The sequence below is a fragment of the Pipra filicauda genome, unplaced genomic scaffold (genome assembly GCF_003945595.2).
Source record: "Pipra filicauda isolate LSUMZ 115617 unplaced genomic scaffold, ASM394559v2 scaffold253_size2546935_pilon, whole genome shotgun sequence".
In the NCBI taxonomy this organism is placed as follows: domain Eukaryota; kingdom Metazoa; phylum Chordata; class Aves; order Passeriformes; family Pipridae; genus Pipra; species Pipra filicauda.
This window is the reverse complement of record NW_024104369.1, coordinates 2,481,632-2,505,480: the sequence shown is the minus strand read 5'-3', so window position 1 is coordinate 2,505,480 and position 23,849 is coordinate 2,481,632. Positions and strand designations below refer to the sequence as shown.

General features: G+C 38.2%; 1 protein-coding gene across 4 annotated transcripts in view; it reads right to left on the bottom strand.

The window, feature by feature from the left end:
• Positions 1-23,849, bottom strand: part of CSRNP3 (cysteine and serine rich nuclear protein 3) — a 76,441-nt gene that overhangs the window by 9,951 nt on the left and 42,641 nt on the right. For all 4 annotated transcript variants that reach the window (XM_027733751.2, XM_039382092.1, XM_027733750.2 and 1 more), the window contains 2 exons: positions 8,328-8,587; positions 1,115-1,411 (listed from right to left, as the gene is read on the bottom strand). In XM_027733751.2, coding sequence (XP_027589552.1) covers positions 1,115-1,411; positions 8,328-8,587 — 557 coding nt within the window. The remainder of the gene's footprint in view (positions 1-1,114; positions 1,412-8,327; positions 8,588-23,849) is intronic.

The following is a 23,849-nucleotide window of genomic DNA, read 5'->3' as shown; positions in this document are numbered from 1 at the left end:
TAAAAGCTATGGAAACTAGACACCTATTGAAACAAAATTAATTATATATAGAAACCTATATAAAGTTGCCAATGGGGACACCTGACCACGGAAAATAGGAATAAAACCTCAAGTGCACTTTAAAAGGTATCCCACTCTATTGTAGGGGCAATATTGTAAGCTCAACAGACTGTGCACAGAACTTCTACATCTAAAAATGCTCATATTAAGTTTTTAAAAATGTGCCTGAATCCCCATGTCAGCCAGTTCCATTAAACAGTTGAAGGTCTGTGACTTTCATCTACACTGTAATATCTAAACATCAGATATGATGCAGAGAAGTACCCTATAACATAATCTAGTACATGTTCCCCACATGTGGAGATGAAAACAGGAACAGCAAGGAGAATATATTATTTAAAATAGTAGAGAAAGTTTAGCTTGGATTTACGAGATAATGAAAAATGCATTCAGGAGGAAAACTCAGCTGCACAACGGCAACTCAGCAGAAACTAGTAGAAACCTCTTTTAGGGAATATTTTGGGACATGTACAGCTGACAACTATGTAAATGTACAATACGAAATACCTCTTCAGTCTGCAGAGGAAAAAACTGCTATATTAGCAGATACATATTTTTATTGCCTACATGCAAATTTATCATGCATAGATTTTAAGTATCATGCATGTTACATAAAGGACAGTACCACAGAGTGTCATTTATTGTTTCTCATTGAGTTTGGACTATAATTCACATTTGGAGTGTATGTTAATTGTCTCTAAAAGCAAAGATAATATCCGTTCTGAAATCGGCAGGCTACTGACTCTTCTGTTATCTGCATCTGCCTGTTTAGGTAAAGGCTAAAGAAGAGTACAAGGAGCAGAACACTTGTATAAGAACAAAAAAACACCCTAAACCAATCATAAAATAAAGAAAGATATTTTAGGAGATTGTTTGTATTGATTGCCCACTATATACTCTTAAATCGGGGCCTAAAAAAACTGGTTTGAGATCCGCAAGTGTTACTAATACTTGATTTCCAATGGTTATAACTTCAACAACAAAAAGTACACCCGTGTGCGTGGACACACCCCCCTCCCCAGATAATTAAACTGGCAATAACATAGACATTTACCTGACATTTTATGCCTGCCAGACTGCAAGTGCAGGTTTCTGGGTCACAGAAGACACGGCAGTCACAGCCACAATCCTCTCTGGACAGGCGGATGGCTCGCAGCTCGTGTTTCTCTTCCACGTCAATCTTCTTCACCCCGGACGCTCGCAGCAGCGCCCTGCGCTTCTTTGTCGGCAGAGGCTGGAGAAAGAAGTACTCATCTACCTCAGTGTTGTCCAGATCAATGTCGTCATCAGAAATGTCATCCAGCGTCAGCGTATTGGCTTCTTCGGATTCCACCGTCCCATTCTTTGTCATCTGTTGCACAGAACAATCAACAAAGTCCTGAACTGCACTCACAGATATGAGTGTCACAGATGTAACTTTGCGTAATGCATTGTGAATGTGGAAAGCTATATGTAAAAATGCTGCATGACTGCCAGTAAGTTCCAGAATATGATCACATGTAGGGTGATCAGGCATTTCTTTCACATTTAGCTTATGAATTAAATATACATTTTTGGTACCATGTTTGTAATGAAGTAATTTTTTCTTAAGTTTCTAGTTACTTACCTGTTCTTTATTTACCTGTGCTTACCATTTGTCATTGACTGTCAGATCTCATGCCTGTCTGAAATTCTAGTCTTTTCTATATTGCTTCACAAGATAATTTTTGAGACCTTAATTGATTCCTGTCTCTGAGCTCTTTGAAATTCTTAAATATCTCTTTTGAGACAGTAGTTATACTACTGACAGAGGTTTAGATGATGATGCCTCACAGGTTTGTAAATGGTGTATTCAATGTACTATTTATTATCCTATTCTTCTTTAGCCTGACAAGTTGTTCGATGTCTGTATAGCTGAGAACACAGAGCAGTATTTCTGCTTAATCAGCTGGGCAGATGGCTATGTTTGCTTCTTGAGTTGACAGTTTTAAGCCTGGAAGTCACTTAATTTTGCCCTCTTCTACCTACATTACTCCATTCCAACCTAAATGATTCTGTGATTCCGTGTTTATTAGCACTGTGTTTCACAGTGCTGATGCATACAGCTCTTCTGATGTTCTTTCTGGTTCTCTTTGGTCCTGAAAAGAACACATTTAGCTTTGTGTTGTCATAGATGGTAGTACTTCAGTCATCAGTTCAGATTATTGTTAGGTAGCTAACAAATGAATACATTTAGAAAAAAAGGAAGCAAGTTGTTAACCTCTTGTGGAGGATCTTGAGAAAAGTTTTAAAAGGATTCATGCTCCTTTTCTAGGAATATGAATTTTTGAGCCTCTATAGAAACAAGTATCCTGGCACTATATTATTACCTTTGTACAGTCTAGCTCTCAAACCTTTCAAAAATTGTTTCAAAATTAAATGGCCATGAGCATTAAGAACAAACATCCAGTGCCACATTCATAAGATACCACACTTCTGTAGCATACTCCTGTAACTCATCTCATAGAGAAAGGGGTGAATATAGTTAAAGAGAAAAGGGGAAAAAAATTACTGCTCTGAAGGAAGGTAGAGCTCACTGGTTATATCTGCCAGATAACTCAACCACAGGTTTCATAAAAGTTCTTCCACAGAGAAAATTGCTTGAGAGTCAAAACAATATCAAACATTAAAACAAAATTCAGAGAGACAATGACATTCACTACAAACATGTCATTTGAATGTTTCTTACCTATAGAAAAATAGCCATTGAAACTCTTTCTTGGTTTTGCGTTATTTACTTGCAGAAAATTTCACCTTGGCGTGTTATCCCAAAGAAATTTTTAGGCACCAGTTTTAAATACAGATAAAATACTGAAGTCATAAGTACCATAGCCTGTTTCTTGTGCATTTCAATATTTAGTCATTTAACAATTATCACTGTAAAAGTAACTCCCCATTTTTCTGCTAATTTGTGTCATCTCCATCTAGCTATGTTTCTGATGTACGAGGAAGCAGTCCTGAATTTTACCCATTCCACTATTTCTGCTTTTCTTATACTGCCAATTGCTCAAGTTTCCCATAAATATTAACAGGTCATCCTTTCCACAGTCTTTTGGATTGTAACTGTCATTTATGGCATTATTGAATTCCTTGACAATGTCCTCCTACTGACTGCTTACTCTTTTTGGCAATTGCAGTTTTGTGCTTATAACAACTGTGTAAGACAATCACAGGAAAAAAACCCAAAAACCTAGTTACTCCTGACTTGTAAAGGCAGGTTAAAAGCCATACTCCTCCCTTTAAAGCAGGAGTCTCAGGGTCATGACTGGTAGTCCTTATTACACTGCACAAAGAAAATTTCTCCTGAGATCAGCAATCATCCCTTCTTAGCAATTCAGCATCGAGAGATGTTCTGCCACTTCCACAACCCACTTTATAAGCATTACTGTTTCTTTCTCTTTTCAATGTATTCTCAAACTTTCTCCCTGATTGAAGCCTTTGGAGTTTAGTGCCTTCATTTTATGCAATGTTTCATGTATCGTCTGTTACCCTGTAACATTCAAATCCCTTCTAGCTCTTTCTTCATCTTAAATACACACATTTTCAAAATGTCCTCTCAAACTTCCTTCAGACTGTTTTCTTACTCCATTTTCTCTTATGCATTTCACATTACAGTGGCTGGGAAAGGTTCTGCCTGGCCCTGGGACAATGGAGAGACTATTTACACCAAGTATTTCAACATATTAGTTCAGTAAGGTAGGAAAGGCAACATTAGAAGTCATCCCTTTGTCTGTACATTCTGCAGCGAGAGACAGGTAAATCCACACAGTGATTAAATGCATCTTGAATTAGTTGCCTGAAGTGAAGGAGAGGGAATACTCCACCGTACACAAAACTCAGCCTGACTATTCCAATCCAGAATGGCACGCTTCAGGTTTTTTTATATTTTTCATTTTATGTTAGCAAGGTAGAACTAAGTACAGCGTATTTTATGTTTCATTGCTTGCCCTTATTTTGGTTTCATACATAATAGGGAAATGACCTACATAAGAAATCTGATTTCTCTACTTTTATATATGGAAGGCTCAAACCACTCCTTAAGCAGATCACTGTTATTTAAGTTTGAAACTGGGGATGGGGAAGAATTCTAATCCCCGCTTCTTTAATTATTTTAGCATTTTATTCAATTACTCCTTAATAAAAATTAACTTTTAGGTTCTTACCCATGAGGTGAATGCTGTAACTGTTCAGCTCACAAAGGCACCTACAGAACCACACCAATCCTGTCCTGTATTTCTCCTCCTCCTCTGCAAATCTTAACTGCCTTGCTACACAGCAGTAGAGCATTAGGGAATGGACTCCAGTCACATGCTGAACACTGCATGCCTCCAGCAGGCTGGAACTTCCTGGCCATCAAGCAGGATTAGGCAGCAGTTTGCCATTTCAAAGCACCTTCGCTCCTGACTCCTCTGCTGGATGATTTCCTTGTTGTCTACTCTGATTTTTTTTCCCCTCAATTTTGCCACACAAAGAACAAATGAATTAATGAACTGAAAGATTCTAACATTATTCAAACAAGTAACTGGGTAACTACAGAGGGAGTAAGATTATCATGAACCATCAAATACATTTTCCAATACAGAACTTCAGGGGAGTATTAAGTTCTCTTGATTGTCATAATATTGCTCATCTGAATTAAATTTGACATGTAGATGGGTAAATTTCTCTCATTAAGCTAAAGGTTAATGCCATAACCACTGAACAAGGTAAGGGCCAATGAATATGTGAAGCCTTTGGGTGAAATTCACTCCAACTTAGTAAAATTTAGGATGGACACCTTTGCCTGTCCTAGGTGGAAATTATTCCTTATAATTTCCCACAAAGGAAACCAGCTGTGTCCATAGACCTGTGAGCCTTAACATCACTAGTCTCATGCTAATCGTTATAATAAATTTTAATTTGAGGAGACATTATGAATAAGCAATAAGGACTATTGCAGCTAATTTATTGTGCTTACTCAATGTTTTCTCAAATGACTACCTTGTACCTTTCATTTGACAGTATGTCTTTTATGTCCAGATTGCCATTAGAATTTTCACACTCTGCTGCTAACAAGTGTTTATGCCACTGTCAGCAGTGTTTGTTTACACCAAAGTGCTGGTGCTAAATGGTCAAAATGACTTGAAGATGATTTCAGTGTCTTTATCTGCTTTTAATTAGACATGTTTCTTATTTGGTCCTTCACTTTTGGCAAGCAAAATAATAAATAGTACCTAATATTATGGAAACTCAATTTCAATATATTCTTGTAGTTCTATCTTTTTTAAACAAATTCTACAAGAGAGAGCACTTTCTACCCACTGACTTGTATGTTTTAATGCAATGCAAAAAATAAGAAAAATCTCAAGGAAACAAATTAAAAACCACACCGAAAATGTTACTTTCTGTTTGCATAATGTTTTTCAAACAGAAAAACCTCTGAGCAAACTTTGCTCTACTTCATTTTCTCATTTCCTTCATTTTTCTGGGATGTACAGAAATTCTGATGCAAACCTGATTAGCACATTTTCATTAAAGACCATAATTGCTGACATTGCCACCTCGGAATGCCATTTCCTTTTTGTTTTCATTTAGAAACTATGTGAATGACCAAGCAGCTCTTCCATCTCTATAATGGAAAATCAGCCCTGTTGTCTTAAGCAAACAATTACAGTGACTCTTCACTAATTCAGTAAATCCTGGACTTGCTTTTTATGTTTGAATTTTTTTTTTATCCCAAGTGCATAATCAGGGATGCAAGTAAACTGAGATTAACGGACTAGTTCAAAAAGGAAGTTTTTTGTTGGCTACGTTTTTATACACACCCCAGGGGGAAAAGAGATATTTTATTCTAGCAAAAAATTTAACACTACTAAGATGCAAATAAGGCTCTCCTTATTCACTGAATACTTATGAAGAGATTTTGCAGGAACTTAGTCTCAATAAAGATTATCATCTACTAAAACAAGTGACTGGGAAGATGGAAGAACATGTTGTATTTGGAAGACAAGCAGAAAGTAGCGTCTATATCCCCAAAAAAGACTGGGCTGAAGTGAAGTAAGTTAATGAAGAAAAGAAATCCATCCCAGTCAAGAGGAGGACTATAAAAGGACAAAGAGCCCAGCTCTAATCTATATAGATGAAGGCTAAGAGGCCTCATCAAATCTTTCAAGTTAAATACGAACTGTGCTTTTTCTTTATTTACTTTTTAGCGAAGAAAAAAAAAAAGGAAAAGTGAAATATTTACGTGCTTGGCTATTCTTTACTCACTTCACTGGAGACTCCTCTCTTTGAGCTGATTCCTGGAAGTCAGCCAAGGGTTCTACTGATAGTCATCAGTTAAACTCAAACAGCACAATTCACACTTGATGCTCTCAAGATCCTGTGACATGAGATGTTTAGAGGTATAATCTCTATCTAGTGATAAGTCACTAACACTCTAACCTGTCTAATATCTGTCTTTAATTTGCCTTTGTCCTGAGTGGTTTTATGTTTGTTTTATAACAGATCAAATTTTACAAACTTATTAATTTATTTTAGAATCCATTTAGCTATTTAAAATCTATTTATCTAGTAAAAAAAAACAATTAGGAGACTGAAAAAAGTAAATACAAATGTATAGGTCATGCACACTTCCTCAAACATTCAGATACAAAACTCATGAACATGGGTCATTCTATGGGAAAAATGCTGAAAGGCATTTCTTAAACTTGGAGGGTGCCACTTTGCTCTGGACAACAGCAGAGACAGAGATGTACTATCACAAAAGAAGGGGACGTGCAACACTGAAATGTAGTTACAGTTCTAAATATTGTTCACTTTTAATTACAGACTTCATCTGAAAAAGAGCCCAAAATACATGTAATAAAGGTCATGACACAAGAAGTGTTTCATCCACCACAAAAACATAAAATGTTCTGCCACCAGTTTTAAAGTGACAGAAGGGACACTTCCAAGAACACAATCCCCTTCTCTGTTCTCTGCTCAAATACAGAGTTTCTCTCCTCTGCTATGCTCTACTTAAAAGGACATTTTCATGGGGAAGCTGGCCCCAGGAGGGCCAATGGTATCCTGGGGTGCATTGGAGGAGTGTGACCAGCAGGTCAAGTGAGGGGATCCTGTCCCTCTACTCGGCCCTACTGAGGCCACATCTGGAGTGTTTTGTTCAGTTCTGGTCTCCACAGTTCAAGAAAGACAAGGAGCTACTGGAGAAGGCCCAGTAGAGGGCCACAAAGATGATCAGGGGTGTGGAGCATCTCTCTTATGAGGAGAGACTGTGGGAGCTGGGCCTGTTTAGTCTAGAGAAGAGAAGACTGAGAGAGGATCTCATTAATGCAAATAAATATCTCAAAGGTGGGTGCCAAGAGGATGGTGACAGACTTTTCAGTGGTGCTCAATGACAGGATGAGGAGCAATGGCCATAAACTAAAACACGAGAAGTTTCATCTCAACATGAGGAAAAACTTCTTTGTATTGAGGGTGGCAGAGCACTGGAACAGGCTGCCCAGGGAAGTCGTGGAATCTCCCTCTTTAGAGACATTCCAAACCCTCCTGGACGTGTGCCTGTGTCACCTGCCCTAGATGACCCCACCTTCGTGGTGGTCGCGGTTGGAGTAGGTGATCTCCAGAGGTCCCTTCCGACCTTATTGATTCTGTGATTCTGTGAAAACTGTAGCAAAGGTTTGTTCTGACTGGCTAAACTGATACAGCTGGGTAATTTGTCTGACACATTTCTTCTTTGACACAGACATTCTCTGACGAAATATTAAAGACGCATAATCATATAAATTGGTACACTACAAAAGAAAACATTTCGGTATTACTGTTTCTTACTTTTTGCCAAATTCACTCAAGTTGGCCAAAAAAACAAGCCCTTTCATTTTCTGTACTCATGGTGTTACCATTCCCTTGTCTAATAGGGCCTGTGCACACGTCAGAAGACTCCTTCTCTTTCTGGCACTCCCAGACGTCTGCTGGACATGGAAGTTCAAGGCTAACTTCCACCACCCTGCTTTATTTCCCTCTCTATAGAAAACTGGGAATAAACAACAACCTCCCTGTAAAGCACTTGGAGGTACACAGCAATGACAGCTACAAGAGCGCTTGGTATTATCAAACAAAAATACATCTTCAGTAAAATAAAATAAAGAATGAAAAAATAAAAATGCCTGTTTCAATTGAAAATGTTTAACACGCATTGGGCCCATATGGCTCTGACACCACTCATTTAAATAAATAAGGCGGGGATCAAAGTCTTAAACAATTTTTACCTTTAACTTTAGAGAATTGAGTTTTTCCTCCCTCAGATGCTCTCTCAACATCTCCCGGTGAAGCCTCTCCTGTTCCATCGCAAACTCTCCCAGTGTGTACTGGCGCACACTGTTGTGGCGAGTGGACATTCCCAGTGTGCTTCCCCCTTGGCTGGGAACACTGGTGAAGCCTTGCCTTCTCGTGAAGTAATACACAGTAACACAGTTAAAATGGACATTTTTTGTTCTCTTCCGCTTCTCTCTCTTCAGGATTGAAGACGCTGGAACAGATGGAGATCACAGCATGAATAACTTCCAGTCACATGGCAGATGTGTTGAGGTAAATGGAACTACACAAGTGACAACACCTGACTACCTACCCATGTATAGACACTATATTCCAAGGTGCGCAGTCTAAATGGGGAGATAACATTAGAAATATTTACCATCTATGCAAACCCAGAAGCCATTACAAACTGCTGCAATCATGAACACCGTCATCTACTTTAGAAGAGAAACTCTTGGCCAGGGCAGTTGTTTCCCATCACATCATATTTTATCATTTTACCAAGGAAGCAACTAAATCCCAGCAAAAGAAACTTCTTTCAGTGTCACCACGGCAATCCTGGCTTGCACCTCTTCCAATCCCTGTGAACAAAACAATGCTGCACAAGCCAGCAGTGAGAACTGCAGGCCCTGCCCCTCACAGGTCTATGTACACTGCTGCCCTTCTGTCAGCAAAGCGGCACAGATCTGCAACTGCATCTCTAAAGCACTAGATCACACTGACAGAAAAGATTCCTATCTCTTATAATCCGAATTGTGATAAATTAGTGTTAGAAAAACTACAAAAGCAGTATGTTTAGTGTTTCATACTGTCTCAGAAATTCATACTGTCATCATCATCATCAACACTGAATGATACAGGAATAATGTTGTTTAGCAGTCAGACCCACTTCATTTTTCTTTATCTTCATCTATCTTTCTGTTGCCATCTAACGAACACAAGTGGGTGTGCACATATTCTAATGTGTAGGATGTTGACAAAACTGATATCTAGTATTTTCTAATTCTTTTCTGATTCCACTCACACTCATGCTCAGTTTTTCTTATACATATATGCAGTATCATATGAAACGAATTTGTTTAAAAACAAATGCCAAATTTTAACTGTTAAATATTCTTCTTTTTGTTCTACAGACACTTAGTAACTCTTTCCCACAATACTAATCTACTGTTTCTCACTGGTAACAATGGTGAGCCTTTAGAGAAAAAAAGACACACAAACGTTTGAGAAAGATAAGGGACATTCCCTGAATTTTAAGATGAGCAGTCCAATTTATTTGATTTATTGCAAAATGGTAACAGGTTGTTCAGAATGCAGATAATAAGTCATCGCTTTGCAGCTTACAGGCAAGAACTGCAGGTGTGTGCAGGTGTGAATGAGAGACCTCACTGCCAGGATTCAGGCAGTACAGTGATTTAAAGGGTGTCAGAACAGTCTTGAATGACTTGGAAATGTTCTATAAAAGCAGTTAAGAGCAACGTGATGTACACTGCTAATCTAAAATTGCACTGTCTCTAGAGGTAGGAAGCACTTGGCCTTCCGCCTTGGTTTCATAACAGGTCTGCTTTATTGTCACAATTAAAACACAGTTCAGTCTCCAATATTATTATGTAGTGAAATGTTAATCGTCATGCATGTAAATCCCCAAACTTCTACACAAAGTAATGCTGTCCAAAAAACCCAGCATAATCTACCTAACTGTAGGAAAAACAAGCATATTAGAAAATACAGCCCTGTATCCAAATTACAGACAGGGTGTTTTACTGATGTAACCATTGAACTCTTTTGGGCTCAATGAAACACTGAAATAGTATTACTTTTCCTAAATACTAATAAGTGACTAAAAGTATAGTTTATTATATAAATAACATGCCTGCAGGTATGTTAGATTATAAATATAAAACAGATAAATAAGCTCAGGTCCTATATTCACTTACATGCTCTCAGTGAAGGGTGTTCCAAAAAGGTGTAGGATGTACACAGTGGAATCAAAAGACAAATTCTTTTACATTAGGCATGTTTAACTTACACACAAATTCCACGACTAAGTAAATCTCATATCAACAGAGCCTGTCAAAAATATTTATAGGAAGCTTTTAGTGGGGAAGAGGGTTATTTCGTTAGCAGAGATTAGTTGATAGGGGTGTGTCAATTCTGCATTATATAAAATATTGTTTTAATGTGCTGTTCTTTTTCATATATACCACAGTTTCAAAACAAAACTACCTTTAATAAACCAACTTTATAGCAACTGGAAGATGGGGCAATTTTGATACTGTGACATTCTTTCAATGTAGCATAAAAGCTAATACTCTGAATCAGAACCTTCACTGCCTATACACTCTAGTACATAGGGAAGTATGTACAGAAAAGTCCTTTTTCTGCTGAACGAGGTATCTAAATCATTCTAGGGTGTATTCAATTTCTGATGTAACAGTATAAATGTTATTTGGATCTCACCTGGATGATGCCTCTGTTTTGGAAGAAATACTGGCAGCTACTGAAGGGCAAGCAGCTATTTTACCAATTAAATGAACTAGCCACAAATGGAATGGGAGATGAAACTACAGTAAAATACTCAGGGAAAGAAAAGTTACTCTTGAAAACATATATATATATGTCTCATGAAGATATAGAAGGTAATTCTGTAAATCATACAAGCCAGTGAATACCTTTGAATCTTCAACTGTAAACCTCAATATCTCTGATATAAGGTCTATGTTTATAGTAATTCGGTTTATATCTTAGCTATGGAACCTCTGACAGGGCTGCTTACTGGCACAAATACCAAATGCTGCAATAAAAGTACTCATGTTTTGTAAGTCTGTCAATCTCTTTATGGCAGAGATGCTACTTTCATACTACTTGCTATACATGAAGCAATGAACCATAAGTTTTATTCAGACACTACACACTAATATTAATAATTAAATGAAGCTAAGCAGAAGAGTCTGCAATCTAATTACTTCCAGCTGAAAAAAAAGTCATCTATGATAAAAACTAGATTACACTAGTTTTCCACTATGTGGATTTTTGCCCATATGTGTGCTATTAAAATGTAGAACATGACTTTCATGCACTGCCATATGTTTATGCCTAAAAGTTGTCAGCAGTTTCTCAGTAAGACCGTAGTTGTCATGAACTGTCTTAAAGAACCCATTAATGCATTTATAGTTCTTATCACTTTTAATAATTGAATTATCATTCAATTGATGGTGCCATACCATCAAAGTCGTTTGCTTGGTTTGCTTTTTTTAATGTATCACTGAGAAAAACTGTGTTAAAGTACAATTAAACAGAAGTTCAAGAAAACATTGGCATACTGTAACTGCACCATCAGCAGCACTATAAAGCCAGCACTGAAGACAGTGTGAGAGCTGACATGCGTTTGTTGTAAATGCCATTAAAGTTCATGATTTTATTTATTAATATTATAGTTCTGAGTCAGACAAATTATATGATAATCTGTATAATTAAACATGCATGTAAACATTCATAGCCCTCAGAATACATGGGATTATTTTTTCTGAAACACATCCTATCTTTTGAGTTCGCTTCTGTCTCACCCAGGAGCTTGATAAAGGGCAGAGCTAAGGCTCTGTGAAGAACCCCATGGTCATCTCTTGTATGCTACTGCTAAGAAGGAGTCAGAATATATTCGTATTTATGAGAATGTTGTTTACAAGAACAGATCTAGCAGGAACTTCAACAGATTAGCGGATTTTATTTGATTACCCAAAAGCATAGATGAGAGATGCCAGCGAGGAGACGTGAGAACTGCAACCACCTCAGTAACCAAGGACATGAAAGGAAGCACAGTCAGCACCACAAAGGCACTATGTTCTTGCTCTATTATACTTCCTAAAATCTCTGAGCAGAGGGCTGCCTTAATGTGAGCTCAAAAGTATTATTAGATATTGAATGGAAATGTTGGACATTTTCCAACATCAGGGACAAAGTGCTCTATAACGCAGTACATCTCCTTCAAGCCAACTAGAACTCAGGTTCTCAGAGCATCTTATCAAGAGTCAGGGGCGTATGTTATTTTGCATGCACTGTACCTTAAATAGTACATTTGAATCAGCTGTAATTCCTGCTAAGGACCATGCTTAACTCAAGACAGAGCAGAAGAACATACAAAATACATATGTTCTGACATATTAGAAAGCATGAGTTTACTGACTATTATTTTATAAGAGAGCAAAATTTACTGGCATTAATCAGTTAGTAAGCTCTATTCAGAATGAAGGACAGAGACTGTGCAAGGTTTGCAGGCCTCTCTGGAGTCAGTTTCAGAGGTTTTGCAGGTAAGCCAAAGCCTGTAACCTATAAATTTATCCACTGAGAGTGTAAACACCAATTTTCCAGAAGAGATCTAGTAATGGCTTCCTTGCTTGGCCAGTCTCAAAAAAGCATTTCCATGCCATCTGCCTGTGTAACAAGTGGTATCAGTGGATGCCACTATCATCTGTTCCGTACAACAGGGATGGTAGTGACTCCAGGCAGAGGCTGTTAGGTTGAGAGGTGGTTTTTTAGCATCTACTGGACACACACTGTCAGCACCAATTAGAAGATGGTTTTTGAAAACGAATGTGAAACCCACTTTGGTGGGTGAGGATGCCAGAGGGAATAAAAATATTCATCATCACCTAAAACTGTCCTATGAATTACACATGATATTTAACACATTTATATACTACAAGTCTGATATATTCCATGGAATGAAACAAATGCTCCATTCTCATGTATTTAAACATTTAATGTAATTTTTAGTTCCATGTTTCAAGATCGTATGGAGTTAAATATTTTTGACAGAGACATAAGTATTGTAATTCATAAAACATATCAATAATCAGAGGGAAGGATGACGGTGATAAGAACATAACTACCAGTACAGAACTATCTCTCCGAAAAGGTCACTATATTTGAACAAGGTCTTCAGACATAGATATCTTCAAATGGGACTGTTGTAAGTTCTCATCTGAAATAATACCAACTACTGAAATTTTGACTTTCGGCATTTGACATTTGAGTGGCTCCATTTTTGGATTGAGCAGAGCTCAAGTTAATAACCTGCTTGCAACTGGCCTTCCTCCTCATGGAGTCAAGCCAGGTCCTGCAAGATTATCAGCTCCTTGCCATCCAAAGGTAGCTGCTACAGAGTCAGGGCTGTATCTGGCCACAGCACAGTCCCATCGAGGTCCCACTTGACCCAAGTTACAGCCACAGCACAGTCATCTGCACCACAGACCATCTATGGCAAAAATGGCAACTGTATGTAAACAAAATTCCTAAAAGTGAGCCCAAAAGACTTAAAAGAAAGAAGGAAAACTTTTAATAGCAAACCATTGTTTAACCCAAGTGTGGCTAACCCAGCCTGGAAACACAACCTGCTCTTTGTGCTTTCCCTTTAGCTCTCTTTGTTCATGAAGTGCCTGCACACACACACACAAGAGGATGCATTTACTCATTTTTTCTCAGTTATTAACCTCTCTCCCTCATAACAATTCTCTCTATCCACAGCAGTTATAATTTATTTCATGACTGCACGTATTTCTGTCATTTCTCTTTACGCAAAATTCCTGGCTACAGACTTCTCTGGCTATTGAGCACACAAGGAAGCTCTAAGGTTTCCAAAAGTTAAGAATACCTGTTTGGTGAGCCAGGACCTGCAGAATAGCACAGTGCGTAAACACCACATGCCAGACTTTTGTGTTATAGTAAGACCCTTTTTCAGTCATTGACTGTAATATAGACTAGAGATAACCATTCAGCAGTCTATCAAGAAACTGAGATTTCAGTGATTTATTCATAGGCTGCACACAAACATCATTACAGTTTTCCCCACAGGTGATAAATTATACACATAGTTGAAAACCATCTCCCACATTGGGACACTAAGTCATAACCTTTATTAACACTATTCTTATTAAAATGGTTGCAATTTAAAATGGTAACATTTCACCTACTAAAAAGTACAGTTCCTATCTCCCAGTGGCTAAAAGTAATGGAATACAAGATGGTTTACCAGAAAGACTAAGTGTTTCTCAGATATTTTTTTTTTCAGTTTCTAGGTACTTGATCAAATGCATTAAATGGATTTTTCCAGAACACAGCATGTCCTCTGTAAAACATAAAGCCCCACTAATTCATTTTTCAAAGATACTCTAAAAATAAAACTTTAATGTCCAAATTGAAGAAAGTATCAAAGTAAAAAAAGAAAATACAGCTATCATGAGAATAACAATAGCCTTAAAAAAGAAAACTGTTCTACGACACAGCTCCATGGCTGCTCTTCCTTCTTACTTAGGGTGCTGTCTCCCATAAGTCTCCATCACAATGACAATTAATGGGAGAAGGGAAAATATTACAAAGAGTAGCTTGACAATAAAACTTAGATTCATCCTGGCTAAAGTATGTTGTACAAAGCATTGATCTGTGCTGGAATGCTGTCATCAAACAAACACAGCAAGTGAGGAAATACTTTCTGGATTTGGAACAAGAGTCCTCAGTTAAGAAGCTAAGAAAAAATGAAAGCCATTCACATCATGTGACGTTAGAGAATACAGAAAGGCCCTTGTTCATCAGCAGTTAATAAAAGAGAACAAAGTAATTTATACGGCAAAAAAGTTAAACACACATCTAGAGGAATGTATTCCTGTAGGAATAGACACAGGTGAAGAAAGATATAGCAATACAGTAATTTGTAACGAATAAGTGTCAATATTTTTGCACTATATTTTAATGTAACTAGAACACTACAGTTAGAGACTACCTCCTTAGTGCTGTAGTTATACAGAAGAAACCAGATGTTTGCCATGACCTTATTCCTACCAATAGCCTCATAATGGTAAGATTTTCTGTACCTACCTTCCGTATTGCAAGCAAAAATTATCATTGTATGTATTATTAGGGACTGAAGAATTTCCTTACTAACTAATTTTTTACAGCTCTCTAACTTCTGAAATCGTGTGCTTTTCCTTCCTCTTCCTACCTCACACCAGGATATTTTGAAAGCATGGAGAGGAGAGATAGAAGCAGAGAATCCTACTGCTCTCTGGGGTTGAACTGTTTATTGGCCTGTCCCACCCAGGGCAGCCAACGAGGCTGAGAAGCCCCCAGCCCGGAGAGGAAAGGGGGAAGATCCTGGCGGTGCCACCTGCACCCAACAGCCCCACTGCCTCCTCCCACCACTGGTACAAAGTTCTGCAGCTTTTTCTGGTGCCCTCCCTTCTCCACCTCAAGCTGTATTTTCTTCACCCATACCTGAGAATAATAATTATTTATCTATTTGTGAATTTGTGAAAAATGACAAGACACAATCCCCCAGCTCTTTCCACATCTGAAAAATTCAGGATTTATCATACTCGGTCATCATATATCTCTTATATCTTTGTAACAGATTTCATTATTGGCCCATACAACTTCCATATCCCACAGAAAACGGAAAATGCAAAGGCGAAAATCAATATTTACACTAGCAGTCCAATGTTTTCTTAAGAGAATCATCCAAGTTCCATTTGCATATAAGTAAATTATAACTGATAAAATAGATAAGCAACAAAAATAATGTGCTGGCAGACTGAAACAAAGTTTTCCTGAATTGCTCTCCCATACATAGAAGGCACTCTACAGCTGCACTGTTCACCTTTGAACGTCCTCATTTTTCCATCTGGGCAGCGGAGCTGCAGCAGTGTGAAACCTGGGAAAAACACAGCATTTCCTTCCGTGTGTTTAGTGGCCAACACAGAGCCCAAACTCCCACTCAGGAAGAGTACCTGCTGTGGCTGTATCCATCCATAAAATGCAAAACCTGCTTCCTCATTTTACTAAATTCTGATAGGAGTGACATTTTAAGCCCATCATGTTTTTCAAACATTTTTTACTGAGAAAACTGGTAGTTCTTTGATTACGAAACTTGAACGATCTCAGTTCTGGCTGAACTCCAAGACATAAGCACTTTCTTCTGCTGCCTCAGCTGTTCTCCTGATGTCAAAGACACATTAAAATAAATGTGAACCATATGGCTCCCCAGCAGATTACTCACACTCCTGCATCAATGAGAGCAAAGCAATTCATTGTCACCAGCGCAGAAATATTTTAGGCACGTGAAAATTTCAAAAGGCTGAAAAAAACATGCATGAAGCAGACTTTTGGATTAAAGCTCTTAGACCGGAGGAAATGCTGCATTTCTTACACTCTACTACCTGTTTGTCTGCTTTTAACATACTCTTACTGTCATAAAAACCATTATGGCAAGAAGGATTAGCACCATTCTCCACCTGTTCCATGACTTTCCCATGCAGTGTTTCATCAGTCTAACACCACAGAACAGCAAAGCCTAATCCATCATGGTAATCCAGGTCAGAACACCGCCTAAAAAAGCCATCTTGCTTCCCAACCTTCACAGAAAAGAAAAACTGGGAAAAGGTCGTATCCAGAAACTGCTTCTACCTCTTTCTCCTACCTCTCCTTCTAGCCCATTGCCTCCCAAAAGATATTTTTCTAAGAGTCTCCGTACACTAAATTTACAAGTTTTCAGCCCTGAATGATAAAACACTTTTCCTACATGCTAGAAATCTACATTAAGAGCAAATGCTGTGAAACAAAATACAGCCCCCTAAAGAAACACGTGAGCTTGAGGGTAGGGAGGTATTTTATAGAATAAATTTGAATCTAGAAGTCTTAAAGGGAACTGCATACTCAAAAAGGTATAAATTGAGTAGTGGAAATTTGACAGGAAGGAGAGGGACAACGCTGTGGAACAGCAACATCTACCCCAGTAGCATTTTACCGCTCCATCCTTCTGGTACCTTCCTTTAGGGTAAAGCCAAAGATAAATTCACCTCACAGGAGGGGCTCAACGGGAATGCCTGCCTAATGCTAGATTTAAGTCACATTTGAAAAGGTTTTCTAAAAAGACTAGCTCACAGACAAGTCTGACATGATTTGTACTTTAAACATTTTACCTCACTGCTGAGAGCTTTGTCTAAAATTTCACACACTCGTTAAATTCTGGGGATGCACACTAAAAGCTGGAACTTTACTGCTGAAATTTCAGTGAAAGCTTTACGTTTACTTCCTCAGCACCCTCTATCTCCAGAAAGCTTTTCTGTGACATTCATCATACTAGTCCAGCTTCTCCACTCTGCAAACATCATCAGCCTGCGAGGAGGAGTGGAGATGGTTAACTGCTCTCTGCCTCTCCATTTACTCTAAATGCCAGCTGCTGTTTCATAGATGATTATTCCTGACCTTAGCCCCAGCTTCATGAGGAGGAAAGCTGCTACCAGGGATCCTTGCAGGAACACCCATGCATAACAATTGCATTTGCTGTGCTCTCCTATGACGCTACAGGCAATCCTTTGTCCCATCTTATGTGTGACTTCTGTGAACAGCCATTTGATACAAACACAACTACCCATTCAGCTGTCTGTGACTTCGCATTTGCAAACATATTTTGGGTATCTGTCATGAACATCTTCAAAAAAAAATTTGTTTGATGTTTTCCAAGCCAATATAAACATCATGTAAGGTAAAAACTGTCCCTCTGGTTGTATAGTGTATGAAATGCACTATTTATAGCAGAGAACTTATTTAAAAAATAAGAATTAGTTGTACAAATCCTTCTAAAACCCAGTGGGAGCCTGCTTCATAACCCCTCTTTGCAATTTTTAGAAACTCCCTCTACAGTAGTCCTCATTCCAGATGAAAGACAGCAGGCAAGATCCTGTCATGGCATACCCTGCCCTGTCATTCTGCATGATTTTGAGAGAAAAACAATGCACTGCATTGATTAACTGAATTTCTTTGCATTCCTTGTTATTTACTACTTGGATGAGTCAACTTATTTAAAATCAAATATCAGAATCTCTCAACCTGTTAGCATTTCATAACATGAGTTAACAATAGCAGTAAGAACATATTCCTCATTATCAAGGAAATTCCAAGCCTGGTTGCTGGCAATATAAATAACTGCAAGATGCCATGAAAAAAGAATACCTGCATTTAGCTACACCTAAGTGTTTTTCCATAATAAGCCAGCAGCATCACTTCTAAGTCATTTAAATTCCATCATTAACCGGCAATTAAACACACAGCTTTAAGTTCAAAGCTCAGGTAATGACTTGTGCTATTGACCTTACACCAAATAAAGCTTCATCTGTCTACAAAGGTAATTTAAGCGAAGCTACACCTTCCTAATGATCTCATGCCTTCTTCCAAGTTCTGCATGGCCACATAGATGAGGGAATCTCAATATGGTAGCAACTCTAGAATATTCAAACAGTACTTTTAAGGCCATATTGAAGGAAGTGCAACAGGGATGTATTTGTAATATCAAATTCCTCGTTATCTTTAACAGCAAAATCAAAAGACGGTAAGAGCATTTAGAGATCAAAGGGTTTTCTCAGAGCCCTTGACCTGTCACACTCCTAATGAACCTAAGGCATCCAACACTCTAAAGACAGTACCCTAATTAGTGGAATGAAAGGACCTGTGATTATGGCTGCAGGATAACCTTGCTCATGACAGTGACGATGTTAATGGCAGTACAGAGACAACTGATGGAGGTTATCAACTAGCCTGTGGGATGGCAGTACCTCCTGTTGGTGATGATCCCCTTATCAGATAAGCTGGTGCTGGTGATCTTCATGCAGGGGATGAAGAAAACTCAGAAAGTTTCAGCTAAACTACACTTAAGCTGAAATGGCAGAGGAAAGCAGCAGCTCCTCAAAGTATGTTTCTTAAGACATGCATCTGTGACTAATATGTTATGGGGAATTTTTACCAGCACCAAAGTGTGAAAGACAGGACTTCACGAGGTCTTCCCGGGTCTTTCAATTGTATACAATTCTGTAACTTAAATTTGGGTATTTTTCTCCGTCAGAAAAAAGTTCACGCATTTAGAGGTAGGTATCTCAACAAGGCAGGAAGATCATTAAGGTTGGAAAAGACCTCCAAGATGATCAAGTCCAACTTTTGACCAAATACCACCATACCCTTTAAACTGTACTGTGAAGTGTCATGTCTACTTGTTTTTTGAACACTTTGAAGGATGGTGACTCCACCACTTCCCTGGGGAGCCTGTTCAATACTTAACTATTCTTTCAGTGCAGCAGTTTTTCCTAATATCCAACCTGAACCTCCCCTGAGGCCATTTCCCCTTGTCTGACCCACACCTTGTCACAACCTTCCAGGTAGCTGTAGAGAGCAGTAAGGTCTGCCCTGAGCCTCCTTTTCTCCTTTTCTCCAGCCCCAGCTCCCTCAGCCACTCTTCACAGGACTTATGTTCCAGACTCTTTACCAGCTTCACTGCCCTTCTCTGGAAGGGCACATATCCCCTACACCCGAGCAGGAGTGTGGAACCCCGTGTCCCTCAGTGCACACAATCTCAGGAATGGTCAGAGTGTTTTACTGACATCCTGAACAGCAATTCCAGATTCATCAGCTCGCTGTGGAGCTGAGGAAACACAGCAGTGAAGTGCCCTAACTGAACAGGTCAATTTAAAGGAGCTGAAATGGCATTTTGAGTGCTCCTGCCCTGTATTCCATGTATCCCTGAGGAAAAAGGGAACACATGCTCTTAGTCCTGTTCATATGGTATACACAAACTTGGACTGCTACTTGAAAATGAACATCCCTCTTTCTGAGATGAAGGTGGGGCTGTGAAATGGGACAGGCATGGGGACTAGTTAGTAATACACCTTGGCATCCATTAAGGTAAATCTGCAGTGTGACTGATGACCTGCTGAATCAAACTGAAATTACCTCAATAGACTGAGAAAGGTGAGTAAAAAAGGCAGTAGGGATTATATCTGCCAGCAGGAATCAAGGCGCTCCAACACCATTTGCTAAGAGATTTAAAAATGTGCACATGTGTAAAAATACACACACCTGGTCAAGAAAATACTATTTTTTTTTTTTTTTGTTACAAACCTGGTAACAGTTGTCTATTCTTTATAGACCATAATTTTCATTTACTAACTCAGAAGCCTGTAACTTAGGCTAGGGATTTACTCATTTTTTGTTGTCATCATTTGTGTCTCTACTTATTTAAATGGATATATTGTTAAAGAAACCCTGTACTTACCCCTGTGTAGTAGTCAGCACTTAGGGACATCTCAGTCATGTATTTCCTGCCATCACAGTGCAGGGTTAACTGCTGAGAACAAAGCTATCTTCTGGTAGTTCTGTCCCACCTGAATGATCCACAGCAGCTGTGTGCCACATTTAGCTGGCAGGTTAAACTGACCTTAAGGCTAATGGAGCAGGATAGCTGAAAGGCTCTTGTTTATCTGACCCAACACATACTGTTTCAAGGGTTGTGTAAATATTGAGATGCATCAGCTATTCTAGATAGATTTGTACACCAGCTGCCTGCTTGCTGAAGCACTGAAAGGGCTGTAGTTACAAGTGATTTAAAATTATCTCTTTGTCAGGTCAATTAGAAAGGAAAAATAAGACTTAGAGGACCATGTTAGGATTCTTTTTAAATTCTCAGTTTCAGAATCAACAAGTTGACTACAGGTCACCTACAACCCCTTCACTTCCAGTCAGTAAAAGAGGGTTTATACTGAACTGCATATTTACCTATATGAAAACAGACCAGAAGGAAGACAGTACACAGAATCTGACACTGTCTCACCAAAGACAAATGGTATAACATGTCAGGAAAAGGCTTAGAAAGATAACCTCCATCAAGGAGGTACTCAGGCATGTAACAGAGGCAAGGAATCTGGCCAGTCTTTTTTCTGCACTGGCTCTTTTCCGTCTGCTTACTGGAAAAGTCTCACAGACCTCATCCTTAACAGTACAGATTCCAATATTTGACATGGAAAAGGTCTTATCTTTTATTTTGGGAGATGAATGTGTTTAGAGCATGAAGAAAAACACCTTCCAATGTACACTGTTAAGAGTTTTGTTACTGTACAACACATCCGCATGTAGTTTTTAGCTAAGCATCACTTAGTAGCTCTGTGAGACACCTGTATTTATGAGACATAACACTGACAATTTCTACATATTCAGCTTTGACAAGATGGGACTGAGCATTTATTTCAGTATGATCGGTTCATTTTTTATCACTTCCTAGAACTCAAAATATGCTTTTTCAAATAAAACTGTTTAAAAAATCTAGAAGGTAAAAAAAAAATCTAAGTACACACAAAGGAAAGTGCTCCTGCCTTGAAGAGCATCCAGTATCGCACATGATATGACACATCACTGATGTTAACCAACTGATACAAACCAAAATGAAAAAAAATCCTGTGCATATAAAAATTTCAACAAACTTCCAGTTAAAACATTCTTTCCAGAATCAAAGCACACAGCCTCAAGAAAAGGTGAGAAGAATAAAACAAAATAAAAATCCAATCTCGACAAAAGCCCTGTTTTTCACTAGAGATAGTCAGTTATCAAGTTGAAAATATCTTTCAGCGTTTTAATGTTAAATATAAACACGATTAATTTTTATTGCAAACACATAATAACTTTTAGTATAATACATCATCACTAAGACTCATCTTTTTAGTGCAGAGTTGCTCTTATGTAAAAAGCAGATGTGCCTAAGGCTTCCGAAGTGATTTTTCCAACACCACTCGATTGGTAGATATTGATTGTGTAAACATGTAAGTAACGGATATGCTTTACTATTAAGAGAGAAGAAGAAGGTGCAAAATCTCCTTTGCAGCATTTTAATAATGAATTAACAAAATCTTACTTCCCTATCATGTGCCACATGGAGTGTCCTTGGTAAAGTTACAAAACAATGATGCACACTGGAAGAGTCTGGATGCAAGATGAGTGCAATTAAGTAGGCACTAAACCATCTTTTCATTCTACACTTCATCTGACCATCAATATCCTCTATTTTGTTACCAATAAAAAATGATCACCTTTATAAAGCTCCTGCAAGCATGCTGCATTACAGTAAGAGCAAAGCACAATGTCAGATACTGAAAGAAATACCCAAAAGCCTTTTCCTTGAGAACCCTGAGGTTTGCCTATTCAAATAGCCAAGGTCATCAGTTAAGTCTTTTCTTCCCAGATCAACCTTATATAATACTGGGATTCTGTATTTGATTCCTTGGAATTTAGGCTGGTGCATCTATATTAAAGATAATACTTTTTAGAAATTAGTATCAATGCACATGCAAATCATTTACTCCTTCTATTTCCATATTGCCAACTGATTGATATATATTTATATATATGTACGTATTTAAAAAAATGTAATCTGTTCAATTTCTTATAAGTGTGTGTGTGTGAGTGCACACACAGATAAACATTTATTACTCTGGCCACAAATATCTCAGACAGATCATTAGTCATAACACTGAAATGCCATAGTTTGCCTTGCAGATTTTATTCAAAAACTAAATTATTTATTGTGTCAACTACAATTAAAGCTTTTTGTTACATGCATGTATTACAACTTCCAAGTTTCTCCCCTGAATTATTTGCTTTCTTTGTATTATCTGTGTATTCACAAAAACATTGTTGTCTTCTATGTGGGTGGGAATGACTGTTTGATGTAAAAAGACTGTTTTCAGTCTATGATGAATCATCAACTAATTCCTTCAACAAAAGTTAGAATATCAGCATGCAGAGAATACTGTTACCAAAATATTTCTTGATACTACCAAAGAGGTTTACCGGGTTGCTTACCCCTTTGTGGCATTTCAATAAAATAGGTCCCCTACTAGTACTGCATCTTAAATATAGCACATCGTGAGTGTTCCATGTAAACCCATTTGAAAAGTTGTGCCCTCCTTGCACAGAAGTGTTCCACACTAGAGCAAAGAGGATTTGGACCCTCATGCCCAAACCTCAGCTCAAACTGCACAGCAGCATTTGGTAGAAGAATCAGTTATCAGAACATTCATATCCCATGCTACAAACATGATTTCCGGGCACAATCCAAACCAGAGAGTGACAAGGACCCCGTTGTGTATGGGCAGTGATGAGGAGTCTCACCTACTCCTTGGCTCACAGTCTTCACAAATTAACTCCAGTAGGGAGATCTATATGCAACAGGGTTGAAGGAAGCAAACCCCTGCTTTTTAAAATGCGCAGTTCACTTTTAAAACAATATAACCACATAAAACTAATATCATACACTGCAAACATAAACTGTAAACTAATTTTTCCCAGAAACATATGCTGCACACGTAGCTTTGCTAACTTAAGACCAAATTCTTATCTGTACACAAACTCATTGCCTAAGTACAGAGATACCCTGTGCTACACGAAGAACAGAAACTATTGAAATAATGTGTCCCATACACAACATTCCTCAATTCCAAATAAAAGAAAGCTTATATTTCCTTTGGAGAAGAACTCTCACCAATGCAGTATTGCAGACAGCTGACAGCTGCACTACATTTACCTGAGGAAAATAAACAAACTTAGATAAAGCACTTTCCGTACAGTGCCTATCCGAAATACTTTAAGCACAACTCCCAATGATAACTACA